The sequence below is a fragment of the Bubalus bubalis genome, chromosome 4, assembly GCF_019923935.1.
Source record: "Bubalus bubalis isolate 160015118507 breed Murrah chromosome 4, NDDB_SH_1, whole genome shotgun sequence".
Lineage (NCBI taxonomy): Eukaryota > Metazoa > Chordata > Mammalia > Artiodactyla > Bovidae > Bubalus > Bubalus bubalis.
The window spans coordinates 97,616,681-97,644,669 of NC_059160.1; the positions used below are offsets into that span (position 1 = coordinate 97,616,681).

Genomic DNA, 27,989 nt, shown 5'->3' on the forward strand with positions numbered 1-27,989 from the left:
ATGATATAAACTTCACGTGCCATCTGCTGTCACAAGAAGATGAAGTGCGATGAAGAGGCTTTTCAGACATTCCTTCATTGCCCAGCTACTGCAGGCTTAATTAAAGCAAAAATGACAATTGCTCAATACTCACCACTCCTCTCTTGGAGAAAGGCCATCTTGGCTTTTTGGATTCTGGTGGGTGAAGAAATTAGAGAAGATCTGTTAGTACTTTGAGGAACTAGTGACAGATCAAGGCAGGGCTTTACAAAACCCGCTTTTCCAAAGGAGCCAAACAGAATTTTTCCTGCTTTAATTCTCCTTCTCTTGAGAATGCACAGAATGAATATTTATATTTATGCAGCTGAGTGAATGAAACGATGCTGCAACGGAAAGGCTGGTGCTCTGTTCTACCTTCTGGTGATACTGTCCTCTTTCAGCCTCTTTTCCCCCTACCGTTCAAGGAGAAATCTATAAAATGCAATAAAATGCTGCATGATTAATTTTAGACAGAGTTATAGGACTTTGGGGCTGAAAGGGCTTCATTTTAACACTGGAAACCACCCTAGCATATAATCCCCAGGTGTGGATGAGTGCAGACTCCTGAAATAGGGGGACATCAACATATCACCGATCTTTAGATCAGGGCCTTATTGTCTCTACTGGACATCATCCACATAGTCCTTAGGAGTCACCTTAAATTGCGAAGTCATTCAGTAACACATTCTTTTGATGATCAGGAAATAAAGAGATTAGATTGTGGATTCTTGATTTTTATGTCATTTTCATTAATTTTTAATGCAACCCAGAAAAGGCTGGGAGTCATCTCTCAAGTTTAGGTGAGATGTTCTGATAATTCCACACGCAAAATGGATGTCTTAAAGGTTTGTCTCTGTTTCTACTAATTCATCAGGAGATTCTGCATAATATTAATACTTCCATCAGATGAAAGCATTTACCAAAAGTGTGCTTGAGGGACTTTTCCCACTGGAACCCTGGAATCCAACCAATTATTTTGCTCATTCTGACCACCTTATTGATCTTTTTAAAGGGGAGATTAGGTGGAACCCTCCTTAGAAACAAATCTGCTTTACCACTCTCAGCCTTCAAACATCTGGTGGTGAATTATGATGTCCAAATTGAACTGCGATAATTGGGGTCTCTGGAGAAGCACCACATGAGACCATGGTTTGGGAACACGAGGACTCTATTCTAAACTCCTGGAGACGAGGGCATGGAGGGATACGGTGAAGAATGCTGCATATCTTTCATTATGTGGCATCTACTGGGATGCCAGGCACACCTGCCTAGCAAAGAGCAAAGAATATCATGTAGCAGTTGTGACCTTGTTCCTCAGCACAGTGGATCTCAACCTTTAGCTGGCAAAAGAATCACCTGGGGGGCTTATTAAAAAGCATACTGCTGGGCCCCATTCCCAGAGTTTCTGGTTCAGAAGGTCTGGCATAGGACCCCAGAATTTTTCAGACAACGCTGAAGCTCTTCATCTGGGAAGTACTGCTTTAGTTGTTACCCGGTTTAGAGCACTTGCAAAGCATTACAGAACATGGTCTAACTCCTAAGGCTACACTGTGGTTAGAACTAGCTTTAATGTCAAGGGGCCTGGCCTTGAGTCCCTTGAGTCCACTGAATCCCTTTTTGTGTGTTCATTTGGGTGGCCGTATCCTATGAGACAGATGGTCACTTGGATTGTTGTGTCATCTAAGACAGTAGATGTGAAAGGGCTCTATAAAGATTGAAGGGCTATACGAGTGTTATTTACACTTTATTCACTTATGGCTGAGTTCCACACATAAGACTATAGCTGCCTGTACAACAGGTGGTTGGTGCAGGCTGGTGGAGAGCATTCAGTCAAGAGTCTGAATCCCATTCCTCTGACACAGACCAGCGGGCACGACGACTAGGTCACCTTTCCTTTCTGTGTCTCGCTAGGCACACATGGGAATGAGGAAAAAACTGGGTGGTTTCCCAAGTATGTTGCCACAGGGGGCCCCTGGCTTCAGGGGAATGCCTTGGAGGTGAGTCTTTGGGACTCATCCCATTTTCAAGCACTGAAACTCCATCTGGATCTGTTTTGTAGACTGGATTTCCAAGGAAGTATTCTTCTGTAAAAAAGGGCTCTGCTAAGAACAAAGCCAGTTTAAAAACTACCAGGGTGAATGATAATCTCCAAGTCTCCTTTTAGCTCTGAATGGCTACCATCGGGACCATGGGAGTGTGTCCTGAACACTGCAACTGTTTTTTTTTTTTCCCACAACTGACTTCAAAATGCAGAAGATTCACCCTTAAGGCCGCCTCTCTCTAGTCTGCTCTAACAGTAATCTGCTGTCACCAGGGCCTTTGTCTCCACATAGTGCCACCCTCGCTGGAGACACTGGTGTGAGGCTGGCAGCCAGGAGCAGGGGGTGGGTTACAGCAATGGCAGGGATGCTGTCCAGCAGCCCAGAGAGGGCACTCTGCTCCAGGACGCTGACCGTCACTTGGTGTACCTGTTCCAGGTCCTGGACATGGGGTATATTATTTGACAAGAGGACCTTTTGAGGAAGGTCCATAACTTATCCGTCTCTGTAAGTGGGATGCCCCATTCAGTTGGTTCCCATAATTCACGGCTGATGCTTGTTCTAGTTGCTGAGATATCTAACTTGTTAGTGCCCATGTTCTTGTAGTCATTAAATATTCTGTAAATATCCTCTGCTTATTGTAACATCCATCCCATAGCAGGCATGTAATACAAGTTGAATGGACAGGACCTGAATTCAGCAGCAGAAGTGGATGGCACAGGTAGTCTGCAGCTCCAGCTGACACCAGAAGGTCCCCGGGGAACACCTCAAGGCCAGGTAAGTTGAGCACCACAGAACTCCTCCTGTGCTCGTAGAATCTGTGTTCAGGAGACGGAAGGAGAGTGCTTACAGCTGACATGCAGGGAGGGCTATCACTCAGACCACCCCTAGGTACTCAGAAGTGACTGCTGCTGCTAAGTCACTTCAGTCGTGTCTGACTCTGTGTGACCCTATAGATGGCAGCCCACCAGGCTCCCCTGTCCCTGGGATTCTCCAGGCAGGAACACTGGAGTGGGTTGCCATTGCCTTTCTCCAATTCATGAAAGTGAAAAGTGAAAGTGAAGTCGCTCAGTCATGTCCGACTCTTAGTGACCCCATGGACTGCAGCCTACCAGGCTCCTCCGTCCATGGGATTTTCCAGGCAAGAGTACTGGAGTGGGGTGCCATTGCCTTCTCCGAGAAGTGACTGCTGGCAGCTTGATTAATGCTGGCTTTCTTAGGAGGCCACTCCAGGCATGGAGGGCTGTGATGACCCACACACCCCATGTTTGACACCTTTCTGAGCCTTATTGACTGTTGATGGTTTTTGACTAATCCAAAGCAGAAGAGTTTACCTGGAAGTGTCAACACAAACATACCAGATGTGTTCTGACTCAGGAGGACACTAGGAGAAAGCCTTTAAACACAAGAGTCTTTGCAAGTTACTCATATGGCCTCAGAGGGAACAGTACGCATGTGCACGGCCACCACACACATCCCTAGATATCGGAGGCTGGTTGTTTAAAGGCAACACTTTTATTTTTCCCAGGGAAAAATGGCAACTGCTGTTGGAAAAGCTTAGCCAACAGGCCTGTCTAACTTCTTTCTTCTACCCTATTTCATGAAACTTCCTGTCAGATGTGCACAATATAAATGGTTGACATCAGACACAGTGCGGAGTAGCCGCAAAACCAATAGGCATGTGATCAGTGATTTCTGAGGAACAAAATGAGTAAGGAATGAGAGCATTCAATTGTAGGGATTTTCACAGTTTCCCCATCAAAGCTGTTCAGATATTCCTTTAGTCTACTTTGAGGATGAGGGAATGCAATTCCCTGTACTTACCAACCTATGTAATCTCTAAATTCCCTTTTTAATCAAATAGCTTAGCATATCATTTATCTTATATACAGAGGAGTTTTGTCTCCAACAAAAAGTCTAGCTATGAATCTGCCTTGAAAGTCTGGAGTCTGGGTCTGTCATATTCCTTTGGATATTATGATTTTGGTCATTGCCATGTAGCTTTCCTCCTCCAACAAAGAGGCCTTGCCTGGAGCCCCTTGAGGCTCCCTAGGCCAGTCCTTCCTCTGACCCTTCCACTTTCCCACCTGCCTACAGCGTGAGTCCTCCACGCCTTGTAGCCAAGTGCCATGCTGCTGACTTTTTTGCAGGATTGATGCCCTTTCTGCCTGTACTTTCATCTCTTGTCTCATAACTGAATATTCTGGGCTCTCATGCCCTTCTTCCTATCAATATATCTGCTGCTGGGGTCCTGCTCATGTCCTCTCAGGCCTAACATGCTGTTGACCAAAGCCTGGTATTAGAATAGCTGGTGGAATTTATTTTATTACCCATCCCCAAGTCCTAACTCTTGGCTTCTGATCCGGTATGTCTGAAGGTGGACCCCTACATCTGTGGTTTTACCCAGATCCCTAGATACTCAGGGAGAAGGCAATGGCAACCCACTCCAGTACTCTTGCCTGGAGAATGCCATGGACAGAGGAGCCTGGTGGGCTACAGTCCATGGGGTAGCACAGAGCTGGACACGAATGACGCGACTTAGCAGCAGCAGCTAGATACTCAGAGTTGGAGAACAACTGATTTTGAGAATACAAGTACCTTGATATACGTCTTTCCTGCCTTTAAAATATATTTCAAATCCTCAGCCTTTTGCTAAAAACATTTTAAATCATTTTACATACGAACAGTAGGACAAGTTGTATGGGCATGTATAATTAGTGAATAACCTGCTGCTGCTGCGTCACTTCAGTCATGTCCGACTCTGTGCGACCCCATAGACGGCAGCCCAACAGGCTCCCCCGTCCCTGGGATTCTCCAGGCAAGAACACTGGAGTGGGTTGCCATTTCCTTCTCCAATGCATGAAAGTGAAAAGTCAAAGTGAAGTCGCTCAGTCGTGTCCGACTCTTAGCGACCTCATGGACTGCAGCCTACCAGGCTCTTCTGTCCGTGGGATTTTCCAGGCAGGAGTACTGGAGTGGGGTGCCATTGCCTTCTCCAGTGAATAACCTATGTCTCATAAATTCATACAAAATCTATGAGGTAAGAATGCCTCAGACTCTGCATACAGATGACAGAGGCATAAAAGAAAGTTAACTGTCAGTTATAAAAACCTGCTTCCTCTAAGAAGTCTCCCCTGACGCTCAAAGAAATATTTCTTCGTATCTGTGTGCTGTCTGGCATCCCCTAGGCCAGGTCCTCAATGGCTTCCATCTGTATTAACACAGTTCTCTCATCACTTTTATCTTCACCTTCTGCTCCATCATTTTGGTCCCATCCCACACCCAGTCACTAAATATAAGTTATCCAAAATATAAGTCTGGCCCTAGTTCCTCCTAGCTTCAGATAAACATGTTTTTAAAGCATCCATACAAGCCTTCCATGAATTGGCCCAATAACCTTCCTAATACTTTGCCATTTATTCTCTGGGAATGGATTGTAATTCCCCACACAAATGTTTCACATGTCAGTGACTTAACTGGGAATGCTTTGTACTGTCTCTGCCCTCTCCAAACCTGTCTAACTCCTATTCATCTCATGAGATTTAGGACCATGGATTATCTAAGGAACTTGAAAGGAAATTACTTAGATAAAATCAGGCTCAGATTTATTCAATTAGCTGCACGTCCTAGGATTTAAAAATTTATTTTGACCGGCCTCTCTTTGTTCCTTTTTTTTTTTTAATTGGAAAATTTTAGAATAATGTTACAGAACTGCTAGTTATCGAGCCAATGTGCATGCCCTCGTCAAAACACTGCTTGTCAGGGGTGCCATGTGCTGAGTTAATGCACTGACAAGCCCTGATTCCCTTGCAGCTAGCAGAGGCTATGTGACACAAATTTAGCCAATGAGATTTAAACCGAAGTTTCAGAGTGTGGCTCTTAGGAAAATTTTTCAAAGGGGACAGAGGTGGCTACACTCACCCTTTTCCCTTATTGTCGTCATGAACACGGCTTGATACCTGCAAGCATACCAGTAATCTTGCAAATGGAACAGCAGAACTGGAGAAAAGGAGCAGCGTGACAGGACTGGTTATGTTACAAGAGAATATCCTTTATTTGCTTATGCTGTTCTAGTTAGGTTCTGATATGCAGACAAAGGCTGTCTTAACTGACACACATCTCCTCATCCTGGACTTTCTTCTCCAAGAATTCTGCACTTTCATTTGACTTTCTCACCACCTATTTTTGATGAGGTTTTTAACAAAATCATTAGAGTTACAATTTTTCACAACTCTCCCATTTTTGTTATTTGCCAATCTAATGTCCATGATGGTTATGAGGATGGAGGGGTCTGAGTTAAGTGGAAGCTGGAAAACTTACAGTAATTTGAATGAGAAACACAATTCTAGTTTCTTCATTTTTGCAAACAGAACACTGGAACTGATACATAATGAATTAGCAGCTGTACATAAATCAGCCAGGAATTTTCACAGTGTTATCCAAAAGGTATTAGGTAGCATAAACCTCTGGGAGCCCTAAGAGGTACCCTGAAAACAAGTATTAGAAGCTTCCCTGTAAACTTGATACTGTTCCTGATAAAGACCCTGGAAGCGAATAATGAGGTTTGGTATTTATGCAGATAGAGGCGATTGGAAAAAATACAGTAATTTGAATAGTAAATGTAGGCTACATAAACTTTGGGGGAAGAGTTAACTCTTTTGAGCTTAAACTCTAGATGGTATACAATCTGCTAAGTACTATGAATTTGGCGTAAGATTCTATAAGCTATCTTTATGTTCCCTTGGGACTTTGAGAGGACATAATGAATGGTGGAATAGAAGGATCAGTCTTCCCTGGCCTCGTCCAAGCTGGCATTTCTCTTCCATGCTTCTATAGTTCTCTAGAACAATGGCTAAGAATGTGGAGTCAAATTGCCTGGACTTTTTAATCTTAGCTGAGTGACCTTGACTGAGCAAGTAACCTCTCTGGTCCTGACTGCCATTTGTGAAGTGTAGACTATAACCATACCTACTTTTTGTGTGAAGATCAACCGATCAACATACAGCACAGATCCGTGACGGGAACTTAGTAAGCTGTCAGTAAATGTGATTATGTTGGTTGTCGAATATACTACAACATCATGTTCTATTTATGTGTCTGTTTATCCTACTAGAATGCCATCTCCTTCTATTTAAGAAACATGTCTTATCATTTGTGTCGGTGGGTGCTCCTTTAGTACTCAATCCATGGTTACTGATGAACATGAATGAATAAAAGACTCTTCTGAGATTGTCCTCCCTTGTGGAAAGTATCTTACTTTACAAGGTGAGTGAGTGAAGTCGCTCAGTTGTATCCGACTCTTTGAGACCCCATGGACTGTAGCCTATGAGACTCCTCTGTCCATAGGATTTTCCAGGCAAGAGTACTGGAGTGGGTTGCCATTTCTTTCTCCAGGAGATCTTCCTGACCCAGGAATCGAACCCAGGTCTCCTGCATGGTAGGGAGACGCTTTACCGTCTAAGCCACCAGGGAAGTCTTTACAACATAGTTGTGCACATTCATGTCTTATCTACTCCCCTCTTACCCTAAGTTCCTACCTCCTGGTCTAAATCCCTGTGTTCAGTAAGGGATCAACAAATATTTCTTGACTAAATGAATAATAACCAAACCTGTGCACACTGAGTCATCGCTCTCCCCTTCTGACACAATCTTCTGCAGAATGTGTACTCCAGTAATAGCTAGCTACTCACTGTTAAAACTTACCCTGCACATCTCGCCTCCATGAACTTGGCTCAGGTAGTTCCCATCTGCCTATCTCCACTTTGCCAGGCACACACACTCATAGGCATCTCTAAATTCTAGCTTGGATGCTCTCCCTCCAGAAATCTTTTCTAATCCACCCAAAGAGAGCCAGCCACCTTGCCCTACTTCCTCCCACTTCCTTCCACTTTGCCTCTACAATGATTTCACTGAAGGCTCATGCTGTGTCTTATTACCACAGAATTTAAGCACCAAGTATAGAACCCAACATAGAATAGATATCCAAATAAGCTTGTTGAATAAACAGCCATGTTGATCTATAGGATGATACACAGATAGATTCCGAATGAATTTGCTCTTCCATTCTGGATCACAAATGAATAATTGTATGCACACACAATACACAGAATGCAATTTGGGTTTCTCCACCTTTAAAGGTGATTCAGTTACCCCTATCCATTTCTTCCTTGTCTGGGATACCTGCTGACATGAGGCATCCTTTTGGGAGCACATTAGGGCAGGTTTTGGCATTCAGTGTGCACACATGGAACAGAGGGAAAACAACTGCCTTGTACTAGGCTTGAGTCATGACCTTGGCCTTGTTGCCTTGGTGTCTAAAACCCAGGGATGCTCATTCTAGAAAGGTAGGCATGCCCATGGAATGGTGTAACAGAAGCTCTGATGACATTCTTGTGTTCATCAGAAGAGGGAATGGGTTAATAAAAATATCAAGAATTACAGCTGTAACCACATGGAGACCTAGGAAAACAATAAGAAAGAACATTTGCACATAATAAATGAGGAGACATGAACTGATGCAGAAAACCTGCCTCTGCATCACCTGTGCCTGGCAGCAGACTCGATTTCTGGGCACTCTGCACAGGAACCCATGCCTGTATCAGCCAGAGATGCTCAGATTAATGGATTAGTGATGTTAATGCAGTTGCAATGAATTCAGAATGACTTTGCATTTAGGTCTCATGAGGGGAGAGGTGCTGGGGGTTCCAAAGTCTAAGTGTTAGTCACTCAGTCATGTCCGACTCTTGTGACCCCATGGACTACAGCCCACCAGGCTCCTCAGCCCATGGAATTATCCAGGCAATAATATTGGAGTGGGTAGCCATTCCCTTCCCAAGGGGATCTTCCTGACCCAAGTATCGAACCTGGGTCTCCTGCATTGCAGGCAGATTCTTTACAACTGAGCCACCAAGCAAGCCCCACCTACTTCTTTCAGTAACTGCTAAAGGATAGTAAACTCATGACTGGCCTTATAATAGCTATCCCTGCAATGGGGCTGACCACAGAGGCAGCCCAGACTAATTGAATAAGAATCTGAAAGTGTAATGTCAGGCCTAGAATGTTTTAAAAGTATCTCTTTAATTCTGAGAGCTGTATCAGGATTCTGTATCTTATTTTTGCTATTCTAAATGGGACTGCTTCTTTTAAGAGGTAGCACACACACAGGGTCACTGTGTCCAGTTTTAAATTGATTACTCCCTGGAAGCAATCACTGCAATAAATTCAGTGATAAGGGAAAAACTTCTTTTTCTTCCCCGAATGAAATGGTATGTACATGGGGTCATGGCATCCTGTGTGAAGAGGGTACGGAAGAGAATTTTTTGGTACCCAATTTCCTCAGAGGAAGATTAAACTGAGGAATGAGCTGAGAATAACTGCAGAATGTTTGGGGTGTGGCTGGCATGCCACTGTCATGGTTAAGTGCTGAATACTTTCTTGCTGCCCTTTAGTAGTTTGGAGAAGCACACTAAACAAACAACTATGAGAAACACATTTTTTTTTTGTCTTTTGGTTCTATGCTTGGCTATTCTGGTTCTTTCTTTTAGGATAAAATTCTGGACCTAGGAGGTTGCATAACTAATTGGGTGTCTGACTCAGACTTCACAGTCCTCTTTGGCTTGCCAGAACCCCGCCTCCCCTGCACCCGAACCCAGACAAAACCACACTTTCACTAACCCTGAGTTGTGATGCCCCAGGCCGGTCAGATCTGAAGGAACTAGTCCCATGGTTGCTGGAATAATCTTGTCTCCTTTCTGGTACCAGAAATTCTCCTTATTCTGTCTTCCGCTGAAGATCTGAAGGTCCATGGTGTGGGCTGGGGTGGCAACAATGTAGAGAATCCAGAGAATTCTCTCCCACAGTTGAGCAAGCCACACACCCAGGCATCACATTCAGCAATGAGCCTGTGATCACATGTCAGTGCCAGAAAAGTTTCTGGCTGGTGGAAATGTGTCCCCTAGTGGACCTCAAATACATAAATGTTGTAAAGACTGGATTGTTCATGGTGCATATTATTCTGACTTAAAGTCAGCGGGCACTTCCTGAGCATCAGCTGTTACTGGACATTTTGTTAAGAGCTTTACATGCACTAACATTAATTTTCACAAGTACTCTATGAAGTGGAAATTACTGTTCTCATTATTGAGCAAAGAAAAACTGAAGCTTAGAAGGACAGATGGGCATTCACTTAAGGTCTCACTGTTAGTGAACAACAGAGCAAGAATTCAATTAAAATACCCAAGTCAGACTCCAAAAAGACTTGGAAATATGAAGAAGAGAAAACGGTACTATGAACCATTTAAGATATTGTTTTTTAAAAAAATTGATATATAATGATGGTTACTATTTTAGATAAGAACCCACCTGCAATGAAGGAGATGAGGGTTCAATCCATGGGTTGGGAAGATCCTCTGGAGAAGGAAATGGCAACCCACTCCAGTATTCTTGCCTGGAAAACTCCATGGAGGAGGAGCCTGGGGGTGCTCTGTCTATGGAATTGCACAGTCCAGGGGGTCACAAAGAGTCGGACATGACTTAGCGACTAAACAACAACACAGTGGATTGAATGGAAACTCCCCTGCCCGCCAAACACATGTCCATCTCTTCAGCCCTGGAGCCTGTGAATGTGTTATTTGTAAAAGGGGTTTTTGCAGATGTAATTAAAAGACTTTGAGATGAGATTATTCTGGATTATCTGGGTGGGCTCTAAATCCCATGACATGTGTACTTATAAGAGATATCCAGAGAAAAGACAGAGATGAGAGAACGCCAAGTGAAAACAGAGGTAGATGATTAAAGTGATGCAGCCACAGCCAAGGAGTGCCTGCATGAAGAATCAAGGAACAGTCCTCCCCGACAGCTTCCAGAGGAAGTGTGGCTCTGCTGACACCTTGGCTTTGGAGCTGTGGCTCCCAGAACTCTTGGACTGTAAAACGTCTTTTGATTTAAGTCACTAGTTAGTGGTACTTTAATAAGAAGCCACAGGAGGCAAATGTAGGGGGCAATCCAACTGAGCGGCAGGTTACCCGACTTAGGACTTCGATTCCTAACCCTGATGTTTCTTATGTGTGACCTTGGCATGTTGCTTCCCAAGGCCTCAGCTTCCTTCTGTGGAGAACAGCTGTGAGTGAGACCCTTTCCACTCCTCGTGATCTGTGAACCAAGGGTTTAGGTTTGCTATTATTATCCCCACCAGTGGCCAGTGGGTGGGGCAGTAATTATGTGATGACCTTTACCTCGGCAGAAATGTTTAAAGATGAATAATTAAAGCTCCTCCTTTAAAAACAAGACAAAGACATCTTTGGCCTTCTTAAAAAAAAGATTCCATGGGATTAACATACAGACACCACTATATATAAGATAGATAACAGGAAGAACCTACTGCATAGCACAGGTAACTGTACTCAATATTTTGTGATAACCTATATGAGAAAAGAAACTGAAAAAGAATGAATGTATGTATAACTGAATCACTATGCTGTATGACATTGTGGAATGTGAAGTCAAGTGGGCCTTAGAAAGCATCACTACGAACAAAGCTAGTGGAGGTGATGGAATTCCAGTGGAGCTATTTCAAATCCTGAAAGATGATGCTGTGAAAGTGCTGCACTCAATATGCCAGCAAATTTGGACAAGTCAGTAGTGGCCACAGCACTGGAAAAGGTCAGTTTTCATTCCAATCCCAAAGAAAGGCAATGCCAAAGAATACTCAAACTACTGCACAATTGCACTCATCTCACACACTAGTAAAGTAATGCTCAAAATACTACAAGCCAGGTTTCAGCAATACGTGAACCATGAACTTCCAGATGTTCAAGCTGGTTTTAGAAAAGGCAGAGGAACCAGAGATCAAATTGCCAACATCCGCTGGATCATAGAAAAAGCAAGAGAGTTCCAGAAAAACATCTATTTCTGCTTTATTGACTATGCCAAAGCCTTTGACTGTGGATCACAATAAACTGTGGAAAATTCTGAAAGAGATGGGAATACCAGACCACCTGACCTGCCTCTTGAAAAACCTACATGCAGGTCAGGAAGCAACAGTTAGAACTGGACATGGAACAACAGACTGGTTCCAAATAGAAAAAGGAGTATGTCAAGGCTGTATATTGTCACCCTGCTTATTTAACTTCTATGCAGAGTACATCATGAGAAACGTGGGGCTGGAAGAAGCACAAGCTGGAATCCAGATTGCCGGGAGAAATACCAATAACCTCAGATATGCAGATGACACCACCCTTATGGCAGAAAGTGAAGAGGAACTAAAAAGCCTCTTGATGAAGGTGAAAGAGGAGAGTGAAACAGTTGGCTTAAAGCTCGACATTCAGAAAACGAAGATCATGGCATCCGGTCCCACCACGTCATGGGAAACAGTGGAAACAGTGTCAGACCTTATTTTTCTGGGTTCCAAAATCACTGCAGATGGTGACTGCAGCCATGAAATTAAAAGACGCTTACTCCTTGGAAGGAAAGTTATGACCAACCTAGATAGCATATTCAAAAGCAGAGACATTACTTTGCCAACAAAGGTCCCTCTAGTCAAGGCTATGGTTTTTCCAGCGGTCATGTATGGATGTGAGAGTTGGACTGTGAAGAAAGCTGAGCACCGAAGAACTGATGCTTTTGAACTGTGGCGTTGGAGAAGACTCTTGAGAGTCCCTTGGATTGCAAGGAGATCCAACCAGTCCATTCTGAAGGAGATCAGCCCTGGGTGTTCTTTGGAAGGACTGATGCTAAAGCTGAAACTCCAGTACTTTGGCCACCTCATGCGAAGAGTTGACTCATTGGAAAAGACTCTGATGCTGGGAGGGATTGGGGGCATTTGGAGAATGGGATGACAGAGGATGAGATGGCTGGATGACATCACCGACTTGATGGATGCGAGTTTGAGTGAACTCCAGGAGTTGGTGATGGTCAGGGAGGCGTGGTGTGCTGCGATTCATGGGGTCGCAAAGAGTTGGACACAACTGAGTGACTGAACTGATACCTGAAACTAATACTCCATTGTAAGTCAAGTATACTCCAATACATTTTTTTTAATTGCAGTGAAAAAAAAAAAAATTCTCTCTGTACAGTGGGCTTAAACCAAGGACTACTGGCCTCTAATTCCCAGGTGCAAATTTTAAAGAAAAACAAAAGACTCTAGAGAATATGACTGGGTAGCAACTGAGGGTATCAATTGTCCTATAGTGATATGTGTGTATTAATGGAATAAAAATCTTTTGAAGTTTAGTAAGATAATACAATGTTGTTGCTGTTTTTCTTTTATCAAGCAGGCTTATTAAGCCTTGTTTTGTCTGATACTAAAATTCATGATAAATGTATATTTTCCAGCAGGTGGTTTTCCAACAACTGTGTGACTGGAAAAAGTTCAGCTCAGTTCAGTCACTCAGTCATGTCTACTCTTCACGACCCCATGGACTGCAGCACGCCAGGCTTTCCTGTCCATCACCAACTCCCGGAGCCTACTCAAACTCATCATCATCATGACGATAATGCCATCCAACCTTCTCACCCTCTGTCGTCTCCTTCTCCTCCGGCCTTCAATCCTTTCCAGCATCAGGGTCTTTTCCAATGAGTCAGTTCTTCGCATCAGGTGGCCAAAGTATTGAAGCTTCAGCTTCAGATCTTCTAATGAATATTCAGGACCAATTTCCTTTAGGATTGACTGGTTGGATCGCCTTGCAGTGTTCTATTTTAAGAACCATAGTATTCTACCTTATGCAAGAAATATAGTACAAATTGGAATGGTTGCTTATAATTGTGAGTTGATTACACAGGAACAACCAATTAGAATCAGTAACAATCTTTAAAAAAATCCCTTTTAAAAATAATCAATAGAGAAATGACAATTTAATAGCCACTTATGAAACTATAGCTCTCTTGGTTAAGGTCTGCAAAACATTTTTTTTCATTATGAATCTGTCAAGATTGTTAGAAACTTTTATTTACATGTTTGACATAATTCTTTACATAATATCCAGTTCCAGTTTTCTACCAAAATGTTCCATTTTCTACCAGAATGTTACCAAAATCCATCTGAGAAGGGAGAATATACGGGGAGCCTCTAGCTTACTCTCCACGGCCTGGCACAGAATGGCCACTCCATGAATATAGGGTGAACAAATGGGACTCATCCCAACATGTCACTTTGAACACAACAAAGACAAGCTTTGGAGTTTCAACAGCATGTAAATCACATCATGCTGTGACATCTTGGGCTCAATCAGTGACAGTTATTAAACCCACATGTGTTCAGAGCAAAAGAGTAGCTGCTGGTATCGGTAACTGCCTAGAACTCTGTCTTTTGAGACTACTGCCTTTTCTGGACAAGGCAGTAATTCCCAGTATGGGACTTTCCTGGTGGTACAGTGGACAAAAATCCATCTGCCAATGCAGAGGACATGGGTTCAAACCCTGATCCAGGAAGATTCCACATGCCACGCACACAACTAAGCCCATACAGCCCAACTACTGGAGCCTGCTCACTCAAGAGCCTGTGCTCTGCAACAAGAGAAGCTACCACAATGAAAAGCCCGTGCACCACAATGAAGAGTAGCCCCTCCTCTCTACAACTTGAGAAAGCCCAAGTGCAGCAATGAAGACAAGGACAGCCAAAAATAATAATTAAATTTAAAAAATATTGGTCTGTTAAAAAAAAAAATACCACCCAGTACGATCAAACCATAGTCATACAAATCCCCAATAATCCAATGAACACTCAAAAGATGAACACAGAACTGATTAGGAAGGTGGCGGAGGTTGAAAGGACCTAGAGGGAGATAAATTGCTGGAGGAGAAAACTTCCAGAAAGGGATGATACAATTCCCCCTACCAAGCTTGACCTAACCTAACTAATCAACCAATGCACTTCCTTTTTTCCTTCCTTAAAGTTTCACTGAACATCTACTATGTGCCAGGTGGTGTTCGAGACACTAGGGATATAGCAATGAGCAAAACAGGCACAACTCCTGCTGTGATGGAGTTTACACGCTGGGGGAGCTGATGCCAGTTCAAGAATAACACAAGGCTCCTGATGTGAAAGGAAGCTGCCAGTTCCCACCCTAGCCTCCAGCCAGGCCCAGCTCAAGACGACCTCCATGACACCCTGAGGCCTCTAACTAATTAACAGTATTCACATATCTCATCACAAGGGGAAAAAAAAAAAATGTAACTACACGTGGTGATGGATGTTAACTAAACATATTGTGGTAATCATTTTGCAACATATACATATTTCAGATTATTATGCTATACACCTTAAACTTATATAATGTTCTATGTCAATTATACCTCAATATAATTGGAGGGAAAAAGAAAGCAACAAAATATGTTATGGAGGGCTGAGATTCACAGCAACTACTAAAGCCTGTGCACCTGGAGCCCATGCTCCGCAACAGAAGAAGCCACCGCAATGAGAAACCGGCACACTGCAATAGAGAAAGCCTGTGCGCAGCAACGAGCACCCAGCGCAGCCAAAAACAAAGCAGCGTGTACATGTAAACAAAACAGAACACATGTGAACAGTGACTGAAAAAACCAACATGCCACCCAATCATTGGTAGTTACTAACTTTCTACCAAGATTTCATACTTAACGGCTAGGACAGTGCTAGCTATCCAACAGGTTTTAAGTGAAAGTCTGGGGAGGATTTAACATTATATTGAATTTAATGTTTGGACACATCAGATGAACTTCCTGTGATTTATCATTTCACTCTGGGGTCAGAATATTTCGGAAAGAGTAAGTCAGTGATCTGCATACAGGAAGTGCCAAATGAATGAATGAATGACCCAGCTTCTTAAAAAAGGTAAATTTGAGTTATGCTAATTATCAAATCAAAAGCTTAGTAGATGGGTACTATAGTTGACCCTTGAACAACACAGGTTTGAACTGAGCAGGTCCACTTAAAAGGCAGATTTTTTTTTTTTTTTTCATGAAATACTACAGTACTTCCACCATCTGTTCTTGGTTGAATCCGCTGACTACTGAACCTCAGATAAGGAGGGCTGACTGTGAAGTTATATGTGGATTTTGGACTGCACAGCGTCCTAAACCCCTGTGCTGTTGAAGCGTCAGTTGTATTTGCATCTCCAATCGACAGATGAGGGAAGACACAGGCCTTCCCTGGTGGCTCAGATGGAAAAAAATCTGCCTGCAATGCAGGAGACCTGGGTTGGATCCCTGGGTTGGGAAGAGCCAGGTGGGCTACAGTCCATGGGGTCGTAAAAAGTTGGACACTACTGAGCAACTTTCACAGATGAAAACTTTTGAGGTTTTGAGTTGTTCAGAGCTTTGCCCAAGATCATGCTGCCAGAGAGAAGTAAATACAGGATTCAAACCCAGGGAGTTTGATTCCAATAACTCTTAATATTATGTTGTGCTGCCTCTGCTAAGGGCTATTCCAGATGAAACTGGCTTTAGATGACTCTCCAGATAATTTACTGGCAGTCAGTGTTCTTGTCTGGTCTCTTCCTTGTCATTTGGCTTTCATGTTTTGGATATATTTAGTTTTTTTCTGATTACTTTTGAGTACTGGAAGGTTAGTCCATTCTCATAAATGTAGTATGTTCATTTTCCTTCTCAGTTTCAAGGCTCATTGAAAAATTAGGTGAGATAGACAGTTTTCTTGGAAGACTGACTTTAAGCGGTGTGAGGAAAGTGTGCCTGCCCACAAAATCTCCCCTCCTTGTTTCATGTTGTTTAAAATTCCAGTAACATGGCTTTATTGCTTGGCTTCAAGTCATGTCCTCTGTCAAAATTCAAATACACCGGGGACAGGTAAGTAACACTGTAAGCCAAGCAGCCTGCCACCCTGCCTGTTATCTTTCCATCCATCCTTTTCTTCAATATTTTGGAGACAGACTCTAGTTGAGTAATGGCTGTTGAGATGAAGTATAAAGTAAGTGGTCTCTGCCCTCAGAAAGGTCTTGTTTCTGAGAGGAGATGGATGTCAGAGAAACATTTGTTTTAGATACTATGATGGAGGCATTTATGAGGTATAGGGAAATGCAAAAGGGGATAAATATACTGCTCTACTTGGAAAGATGGGTGGACTGCAAGGAGATCCAACCAGTCCATTCTAAAGGAGATCAGCCCTGGGTGTTCTTTGGAAGGAATGATGCTAAAGCTGAAACTCCAATACTTTGGCCACCTCATGCGAAGAGTTGACTCGTTGGAAAAGACTCTGATGCTGGGAGGGATTGGGGGCAGGAGGAAAAGTGGACGACAGAGGATGAGATGGCTGGATGGCATCACCGACTCGATGGACGTGAGTTTGAGTGAACTCTGGGAGATGGTGATGGACAGGGAGGGCTGGTGTGCTGCAATTCATGGGGTTGAAAAGAGTCGGACACGACTGAGCGACTGAACTGAACTGAAGTCCTTCACACTTTAGTAAGGATACATTGTAAAGAGGCATATTTTGGTGACAGGAGAAAGAGTTTGAAGTGAGTGTGAATTCACTGGAATGTTATACACAAAGGAAACAACAGTGAGAAAGAAATTCCATAAAGAAAAACTTGGAATCCAAGTCCTAACACTGAGCTTATTTCAGAACTGAGAGTAGATTGGGCCCTTCTCACTTACATAGCCTGCCCAATTGTCAGGCTATGGGTTGAGAATTTGTAATAAAAGAAAAGTTAGTTTTTCAAAAGGGCTACAAGGAAAGAAAACATTGCTGTGATTGACTGATCGCCACAGAAGCAAGCATTTCTTAACTGAATATACCAGAGTCAGCAAACCTTTTTTTATAAAGTGCTAGATAGTAAATACTTAAGGTTTTGTGAGCCATATGTTCCCTGTAGTGGCTACTCAATTCTGTGGTTTACAGTGGGAAAGAAGTCATGGACAGTATTTAAATGAATATAAGTGGCTGTGCTCCAATACAACTTTATTTACAAAAACAGGTGGTGGGTTGAATTTCTGCCATAGTTTGCTAGACCCTGGTTTATATCATTTCAAAGGCATAGTAAAAGCCCGAGTTACAGAATGTTTTAAATAAAGTTTTAATAAGTTTTTGGAGGTGAGGGCCCCTCAGTTCCCTCAATGGACAGCAGGGCCTCATGTAAAGAGCCCTTTACCTTACACCGTCGGACCGCACAGCCTGGGAAGTAGCCCTTAGAACAAACGACAGGAAGGAGAGAGAGAGAGAGCAAAAAAAGGCAGGCAGGCAGAAGATCTTTGTGCCAAAAATGGCTAGCTATTTACCCAAAACTCATGCTTTCAGTGAATTTTTTGGTTTAAAAAGGTACAGATTGAGTGGTCTGTGGCTGATGCAAAATTATTTTAGTAGTAATGCTTGAGTATTTATAAAAACATATGAATAGTTTATAGTAACTTGCTCTTTCATTTATTCATTCAAACATTGCCTACTACATGCCAAGCACTGTACTAAGTCCTGAAGAAACAATGTTGAATAATTCTGGGTCATCACCATATACCAAGGTGTCCAAAACACTTCATCTCTGACTCCCTGTGGTGACTTTCTGTAGCTTTTCACTGCTTTGCATGTGATGGTGACATATACTGAAACTCACCAGCTTTGTAGGCCTCAAGCCCTCTGACCAAGTCTTCCCTTCGAATCACTGAAGACTATTTCTGTTATTGCCTCACGAAGATTCTGCTGGTCAATCATAGTTACCTGCACATCATCTTTTGCAAATGGTTTAGTGCACCCCAGCCGTCAGCCTTTGGGTCTACTAACTCCATGTTACATGCAAAGTTGGACAGACTTTATGTGGTCTAGGAAGCATTCCTTCATTAAAGACTCTCAGATATACATCTCCACCCATGATGCCTTCTCTAGTTAACTACCCACTCACAGTCTCTACTCAGATGTTCCATAGGTCCTCAAATTCAACGTGTTCAAACTTTCATCCCACCCACCCACATCCCCTTCTCCCCTCCAAGGTTGCCTGTATCAGTGAATGGAGCCATCTGCCACCCAACAGTGCAAGCCAGAAGCTTGGAGGTCATTCTTGACAACTTCCTCCCCCTCATCTGCTGTGGCATACTATTCACAAATGGTAGGTGGTGGTATCTCCTAACAATCTCCAGAACTGAGATATTTGTTTCTAACTCCACTGCCTTCACCAGAGCCTAACCCTCCAACCTCTCATATCTGAATATTCTAATTGTTCTGCTACAGTCCACTCTCATCTAAATCTCATGTCTACCCTATATTCATCTGACCACATCAATCCATTCAGTGGTTTCACACTGTTCTTAGGGTAAGGAACAAATTCCCTAAATACCCTATTAGACTCTGCATGATTGACTCTAATCAACATCATCTTTCCCTGAAACTATTCTCTTTTCACTTTCTCTGACACGTCTGAATTAGGCATCATTTTAGAGCTTAATTCCGGTCTGCACCTATAGAAGACTTCCATTGATGGCCCCTTTCTTCACCAACCCTTGTATCCATATAGTCTGCCACATAATACTGGTGACACATAATTTCTTGCCCTTGAGTTCAGGTACGTGACTTGCTTTGATCAGTAGAATTAGACAAGGTACAGAGCTCAGGGTCCAAGAGGCCTTGCATATTTCCACTTATCCCCTTGAACCTCCCCCTTCAACATAAGAAAATGCCCAGGGCAGCAATTTGGTCCCATGAAAAAGATGAGGGACACATGGAGTGAACTACCCAGCTGAGCTTAGGCTAGATCAACTGACCCTTAATTAACACATAGATTTATAAGAAACAATAACCAGTTGCCGTTTTAAGGCACTTAAGTTCCAGCTGGTTTGTTACATAGCAATAACTAGTTGACATAAACATAATACTTTGCATTTGCCTATGGCTTTGTAAATATTCTCTACCTAAGATACATTTAGGCCAACTAGCATTAAAATCTACAAGAGTTAAAATCAACAAAGATTGCACAGATGGATCTCATCCTTCCTGCTATTAATAGCAAACTCTTGCTTGAGAATTGGGGGCCAGTAATAAAACAACGGCTAATTCTCTGTGGATGACTTTCCAAATGAAATGAAGGCTTTCCCACCAATCCTACAAATTGGGTGGGTGAAACTGGGCTTGGATTTTTCCCTTTCTGCCACAGAAGCTCTTCATCTCTGAAAGAAATGGCAAACCCACTGGCAGAGCTGGGCGACCAAGCTGAAAGTCAGAGTTGGTTTCTGAAGTGACACAATCTACCTGCATTCTAGATAAAAGCATAGTCTGTTGTTACAGGCATATTAAAGGTTGCCCTAGATTTAAACAGCACATCTTGTTCCTTTTATCCTTGTCTTCTGAATTTCTCTTTGAAAAACTGTTGAATGTTTCTGGCCTTTACATCTTCTCTATCTGACAAGAACTATTACCAAGTGGATGTTAATTAAACCACAAGGCCAAATTATTGACAATTCAAAATGAAAACCATGGCCACCTGTGGCTGTCATACTCTACCCACAAATACTCCGGCCATAGTAAAATGCTAGGCTTTTAAAGGAGACTCTGGAAATTAATCGTTTCACCCATAATATGAAGAGTGACTTGGGGGCTGTAAAACAAAGTACCCTGATTAATACAACATTGGGTCTGCTATGTCAGAACAGAAGATGTAAAAGTAAAAAGTCAACAGCTTTCATAGCACTGGAGAAAGTGAAGACATACCTGTACTGATGCAATTCTTCTCTCTGAAATAAATTGGAAAAATAAACATTTTAGTACTGCTCAAACCCATCCAAAATTCCAAAGCACACATCTTGAAGGAAGAGGTCATTAACGTTTTGGAGTTTTTTTTTGGGGGGGGGGGGAGGTTAGAACGTTAGAAATTTGAATAATTTGTTCTTTCTGCCCTTTTAAACCAGCCATGCCTGGCGGTCTTCACACAGCCTGGATTTGCAAGAGAGCCAATGGCACCCCACTCCAGTACTCTTGCTTGGAAAATCCCATGGACAGAGGAGCCTGTTAGGCTGCAATCCATGGGGTCGCTAAGAGTCGGACACGACTGAGCGACTTCACTTTCACTTTTCACTTTCATGCATTGGAGAAGGAAATGGCAACCCACTCCAGTGTTCTTGCCTGGAGAATCCCAGGGACAGGGGAGCCTGGTGGGCTGCCGTCTGTGGGGTCGCACAGAGTCGGAAACGACTGAAGTGACTTAGCATAGCATAGCACTTTTACTTTCTAATGCCTGAGAGACCATTTCTAATTCGGGTCCTTTCTTAAAGTGCCTTCAAGGATACTGAAGAGGAAAGTGAGCTCGACCTCCTTCTCCTTCCCCAAACTGCTGCACCCCTTTTACTTGACAGCCAGCTGTCCTAAAGACTGTGTTCCCCCAGATCGGTGACTTCCTGTGTTGGCTCCCTCAAGGAGGCGCCGCTGCCTTGCACCCCTATCCTCGCCAATTTGGCAACCTGGAGACCTATTATGCTTTGCATTCACCAATCGAGAGACAAGAGGCTTAGAGCTGTGTTACCTGAGGCCCCGGAGGTCCTGGAGTGTGGCTGGGTGCTGGGTGGTCTCCTTTCCGTGGAAAGGAGGCCTGAGGAAGCGACCCCTCCTCGAGGTGCTGAGGCACGGGAAGGGCACGCTCTTCACCTGGCCCCATTTGGAGCTCAACCGACTCGGCTGCGTCGAGGGCCCTTTCAGAGTCCAGAGGCAATCTTGAGTGGAGTCTCAGGGGCCACAGGGAGTGAGAAGACTCCTCTGTGCTTTCACATAGCTTGCTGGAAAGGGGACTTGCGGAGCCAGGGGACTCCTGCGAGCCGCCCCAGGTGCGCACTTCCAAGGCCACGGGCTGAGGCGGCGCATGCGCAGTGGCACTGCCGCGCGCACCTCCGCGCACACTCCCGAAACCGCGGCTTCTTAACCTCCGCAAAGTGGGCGAGGTGGACAAGCGGCCAGGGGCTTGCCGGTCAAAGTGGAGAAGATTCCCCTGGTTCTGACAGTGCTTCTTCGACAAGCTTTCCAGGGAGTATGGAGGAGTGGCCTCACAGCCTGCAGGCTGCACCTCTTGGCGGGATGGCTCCATCTTCTCCATGCCACTAAGAGGCTCCGGTTGCTGGAAACTTCCAGGCGATGTCGTCTGAGTTGCTGTTCTCCTGACCACACTGGGGTGGTTCCGTTTCCGTCTTAAGATGCCTCTGTTCCTCAGTGTGTTTCCATCCTTTTCCAGAGGAAAATTGCAAGCAAGTGGCTGATCATTAAGGGAGAGCAGAGTGCGAAATCTATTGCAAACAAGGAGATGCAGGTGAGAAAAAAGGTGTCTGAAATTTCACATAGAAGCTTCTAGTCAGAGGAGCTAACGAATGCCTAGTTAACATAAGTATCTGTTATGTTTTGTAGGTAATTAAGATAAGTGAGTCCAGCCTTCCAATCTAAATTGTTTATGTTTTGAAATTTGTTTGTTACCAAATTAAGTCGTTTGGATCCTGCTCCCTGCCTCCTTAAGGAGGGTTCTTTTTCCATTGGGGTTCCAGTAGGTGAATAAGAAACTCAAGCTGAGATGGACAAAGTGCAAGCATTACTCAGTGGCCAAAGAATGACTAAGCAGAAATTGTGTTCACAAATCAATTTGTCGCCCTGGAGGTGGGCGACAGTGATTTAAAGAATAAAAACAAAGGGAGGAGTGAAGCTAATAATAGGGATACCTGTGCATTAGTTTGGAGAAGGAAGTGGCACCCCACTCCAGTATTCTTGCCTGGAGAACCCCAGGGACAGGGGAGCCTGGTGGGCTGCCGTCTATGGGGTTGCACAGAGTCGGACACGACTGAAGTGACTTAGCATGCATGCATGCATTGGAGAAGGAAATGGCAACCCACTCCAGTATTCTTGCCTGGAGAATCCCAGTGACAGGGCTGCCTAGGTAGCAACAGAGTCGGACACAACTGAAGTGACTTAGCAGCAGCAGCATGCATTAGTTTACCCTGAAGGGTCAGGCCTTTGTCCAAGGGAGTGGGGTGCCACCTGATTTTTATCCTTTTTTGGTCTTTAATGTCTGGTCCTAGCAGCCAGTAGGTGTGTCATATACTATGCTAATGTTGTAAAATCAACGTATGAGACTCAAGATCTGTTGGAGGTCAGATTCATGCCATCTTAGTCCCAGCTGGTTCTATCTGCTTTCTTGTTTGTATCTTCCTTTCTTATCTCTGGACCCTTTAACTTAAACCTGTGTGTTCACTCCTGCTAAAAGCGGTGTGGAGTGAGTTGGCAGGCTTTGAGGACACTCCTGCTGTACAATGGCCACTGATGTGGTGGTGGTAGTGGTTTAGTCCCTAAGTTATGTCCAACTCTTTGCGACTCTATGGACTATAACCCACCAGGCTCCTCTGTCCATGGGATTTCCCAAGCAAGAATACTGCAGTGGGTTGCCATTTCCTCCTCCAGGGATCTTCCAGACCCAGGGATCAAACCTGAGTCTCCTGCATTTCAGGTGTTACCACTGAGCCACCAGGAAAACCCCCATCATTTGTTTAGGGGGTCATAATGTCAGGCTCTCCTAATTTATTTAATTTTGTTATTTATTTATTGGGTATGGGTTTTGAGCAAAGACTTGGAGCAGCTTTGGCAATATTTATTATTCAGTAAAGAATTCACCTGCAGTGCAGGAACTGCAGGAGCCTCTGGTACTATCCCTGGGTCAGGAAGATCCTTGGAGAAGGGCATGGCAACCCACTCCAGTACTCTTGCCTGGAGAATCCCATGGACTTATGAGCCTGGCAGGCTACAGACCATAGGGATATGAAGAGTGGAACAGGACTGAGGTGACTTAGCGTGCATGCACATTTTACTTAATATCCCTTCTAGATTGAAACAAAAAAACTTTTCAAAACCTTGGTGATCTAAGAGATTAAGAGACTTCTTGGAAGCTCATCATCTTTTATTTCCATTTTAAGAGAATCAAATATATGTTTAATTTTCCTTACATTCCGCACTTATGTATGTATGTATGATTGTATACATGTGTGTATGTATGATATATATATATGTATGATTGTATATATAATTGTATATATGTATGTCCTTTGGCATATACCAGGGATGTAAGAACAAGAAAAACAAGGCCCTTTCCTTCAAGGTTTAAACTACGAAATGAGACATGATTTCAAAGATAGTGATGCAAAGTATTTGGCAAAACACATTTTAGATTTTATCCATCCCCATGTTTTGGAAAAATAGCCAATTTGAAAAGAAAAACCCAGATGTCACTCAGATGCCCTGCTTCTCATGATGAGAGGTGCTTTCTATGGTTCACTAATGCAGAATTACCTCCTATCTGTTCTTGTGTTGAAGCAAATCTGATTCTTTCATTTGCCAACTTGATTCATGGTGACATGCAAATGACTTACTGCTATTTCATTATTTTGTAGTTTTCCATATGAAGAAAGTAGTTTCCTGTGGAAAAGCATCAATCCTTACCCATCTATCAAGTATTACTTAAGGGTCAACTCTTGATTATTTACATGTCTGATGTGGGACTGTGGAACAGATAATATAACCATCTTCCCTTGCCATGGGCAATGTGGGAAATGGTTTCAGATGATACATGGCTTGTTGGTTGAGGAACATCAGTAGTTGACCACATATTCTGAGATTTCCAATAATAACTTCAGCAAATCTATAATCCTTTATTCTGTTGCACCATGTGGCTTGTGGTTGCACCATGTGGCTTGTGGTATCTCAGCTCCCAAACCAGGGATTGAATCCAGGTCATGGCAGTGAGAACAAAGAATCCTAACCACTAGGCCATCAGGGATCTCCCAGCAAGTCTATAGTTCTAAAGCAATCTGTAACCCTTCAGGAATGGACAGCCCCATTTTAAGGATAGCTAATTTGTTCTTTTAGTGCTGTATAATTTTAATTGCATTGACAGTACTTTTTAGTAGAACTTTTTCTACTGTGTCTTATTTACATTCTCAATTTGATAATAGAGAATACTGGGCACCCATAAATTCTTGATGACCTGTCCTATCTTGATTGTCACTCATGAGATTAGCTAACATGCACTGTTATGACTAGTTACTGTAGTTCTATGGAAACGACAGTAATTGCTGTAGGTTTTTGTAGCATACGATTGTTCACCCCATATGAAACGGCCCCACACTGATGTACTCCCAAATTTTTAGTCATTAATTCTAGTTTTGTACTTGCCTATGGCAGGTTCTTTCATTCCTTGGTTTTTTCTAATCTGTTTCAGGCATAGAAGTCCAATAATCCTGTGTCAAGAGAATTAATAGGCTCTTAGATTTACTCTTATCAGTAAATGGGAGGAGCAAGGGAGGAGCCCAACATCATGATATTGCTATGACAATGTTGTGACATTGATTTAGGGGGACTCTATTCTCTTACATTTATTCCCTGGCTCTCCTCTGGTTTAAAGCCAAGTGAAACTACCAGATGCTGGCTTTTAGACTGGAGAGTTGTTTAAGGAACTACTTAGATATCAACTGACGTTAACAGACTCTTATCTACAAAAGAAAACCGGAGATTCTTAACCCTGGGTTTGCTTTAATATTTTGAGCCAAGCCTCAAATGTTAACAGAGCTTCACATGTAGAACAAAAATGCACACGGTACCCTTATGTGGGGGGGCAAAGGGAGAGAGTAATACCTGCTAGGAAACTTAACATTTTAGTTACGGTGAGGTTGAACTGGTTTTGATTTTAGAGTTTAGGTTATTTCTGGCTGATACCATGTTCTTCATAGGAGAAGAATGATTACTAATGAAAATGGGTATATTAGGTCTCTTTTCAGGTCCTTTACTGGAGGACCTCATTCCTCATTCTCCTGACAAATGGCTGAGCTGAGGGCTGGAGTTACTTCTACACATGTATACTACAACTGGGGGATTATATTGTGTTTCTCAGCAAAGCATTGTTATAATTCCAGGCAGCAACATGGCTAAAGGAGTTCAGAATGTTTACATAGGCACTTGCATAATATTTTTCTCAGAATTCTTAGTGTTTGGGTTTCTTGTACCTTCTTTCTTCTCCTTAGAGGGGTCAGGACATTGCTTCAGATTTCCTTCTAATTGTCCTGACTTAGAGTGTGGCAGTTGGTACCTAGTTATTATACCCAAGAGTCATTCAGTTCAGTTCAGTTCAGTTGCTCAGTCATGTCCGACTCTTTGCGACCCCATGGACTGCAGCACGCCAGGCTTCCCTATCCATCACCAACTCCCGAAGCTTGCTCAAACTCATGTTCCTCGAGTCACTGTTGTCATCCAACCATCTCATCCTGTCGTCTCCTTCTCTTGCCTTCAATCTTTCCCAGCATTAAGGTCTTTTCCAGTGAGTCAGATCTTCGCATCAGGTGGGCCAAAGTATTGGAGCTTCAGCTTCAGCATCAGTCCTTCCTTTGAATATTCAGGACTGATTTCCTTTAGGATTGACTGGTTTGATCTCCTTGCTGTCCAAGGGACTCTCAAGAGTCTTCTCAAGCACCACAATTCAAAAGCGTAATTTCTTCAGTGCTCAGCTTTCTTTATAGTCCAGCTCTCACATCCATTCATGACTACTGGAAAAACCATGGATTTGACTAGACGGACCTTTGTTGGCAAAGTAATGCTTCTGCTTTTTAATAGGCTAAGTTTGTCATAGCTTTTCTTCCAAAGAGCAAGCGTCTTTTAATTTCTTGGCTGCAGTTACCATCTGCAGTGATTTTGGAGCCCAGGAAAATAAAGTCTCTCAATGTTTCCATTGTTTCCAAGGGTCATTAAGTATTATTTACTGGCCAGTGTCTCAAATATTGGAACCAAGACAGCAGTAACTGCTGACATCCCTCACTGTAGAACTGAAGAAACTTTAGCTACAGCAGAGCTTTGGAAGGCCATTGCTGAGAAGAGGAGCCCAGGCTCTAGAGTTAACCATCTGCTTGCTCTCTCTGCCTAAGCACCAGCTAGCCCTGTGACTTGGGACAAGCCTCTCTGCCTGGGTCAGCCTCCAGGCCACATTTATGAAAGAATAATAAAGTCCCTCCCTCACAAGCTCCTTGCAGGGATAATAGGTGAGGCTCCTGGGAGGCCCTGTCTAAATGATTTATCCCCATGGATCTGATAAGAAGCCAAAAGTGAACCAAAAAGTTCAGGCTATCTCTTCTCCTTTACTTCCCTAGAAGACTGAATCAATAAATGATCACTGTATTATAAAGTGAATTCACCAGGCTTTGATCACCCAAGCTTTAAGAAGCCAGCAACCACCACCCACACTGTTGGGGAAAGCAATCTCAGTGTACTTGAAATTAAACCACACAGATTAATGATTCACCCATTATGCTTAGACCTGCGAGACCAGCAAGACAGGACCAAGAGAAACTGGTAGCAACAGGATCTGAACAAATGAAAAATGCAAGAAGGGAACCCAGTAGCAGCCGAACGTCACCTCTGATACCTGTGGGATGGTCTGCCTCTGAAGGTGACGTTGTCCAGGTGGGTCCTGACAGCGGAGCCCGCAGACCTCAGAGCAAGCTGCCAGGCGAGGTTTTGGAAGAACAGGTTCCACGCCTGTAACAGTGAACCCTCCTGGCTGAGCACAGGCACACTTGACAGGAGCTGAAAGGAGGAACTGGCCTCTCCCCTTCTTAGAGAAATTTCTAGTTATTTGTTTATGAAAAGTTCTAAGGGAAAGCAAGTTCAGAATCTAAGACCGCCCAGGTCAGGTGATTTGTTTCTACTGAACAGTGACTGATCCAATAAAGGGAGGATGCAAATGTGGCTTTTTACTTCCCCTTCGGTGCTCAGTGAGCATCACTGATAGCTCAGTGAGACAGTTTTAGGTATCTTATCCGTTTGCTTTCTCCAAAGTTGTGAGAAAACATTCCTTTCAACCTTACAGTGCTTACAGCCTAAAACATTTTGTATTTATTTAGTGGAATGTTCGGAGAAGGCAATGGCACCCCACTCCAGTACTCTTGCCTGGAAAATCCCATGGATGGAGGAGCCTGGTAGGCTGCAGTCCACTGGGTCGCGAAGAGTCGGACACAATT

General features: G+C 43.4%; 1 protein-coding gene and 1 long non-coding RNA gene across 6 annotated transcripts in view; one reads left to right on the forward strand and one right to left on the reverse strand.

The window, feature by feature from the left end:
- Positions 1–22,255, reverse strand: part of PLEKHG7 (pleckstrin homology and RhoGEF domain containing G7) — a 79,995-nt gene extending 57,740 nt beyond the window's left edge. For 2 of the 5 annotated variants that reach the window (XM_044941834.1, XM_025284341.2), the window contains exons 1-5: positions 21,485–22,255; positions 20,677–20,699; positions 5,979–6,056; positions 2,748–2,875; positions 134–174 (exon numbers count right to left, since the gene is read on the reverse strand). In XM_044941834.1, coding sequence (XP_044797769.1) covers positions 134–174; positions 2,748–2,875; positions 5,979–6,056; positions 20,677–20,699; positions 21,485–22,048 — 834 coding nt within the window. In that variant the 5' untranslated portion in view covers positions 22,049–22,255. Of the gene's footprint in view, positions 1–133; positions 175–2,747; positions 2,876–5,978; positions 6,057–9,731; positions 9,887–20,676; positions 20,700–21,484 lie in introns of those variants that run through there. The other 3 variants (XM_044941836.1, XM_044941835.1, XM_044941837.1) reach the window with 2 other exon arrangements.
- LOC123333326 lies at positions 22,120–27,433 on the forward strand. Its single transcript, XR_006550639.1, has 2 exons — positions 22,120–22,258; positions 27,285–27,433. It is a non-coding gene; the product is annotated as an uncharacterized LOC123333326 (long non-coding RNA).
- The last annotated feature ends 556 nt before the right edge of the window (positions 27,434–27,989 follow it).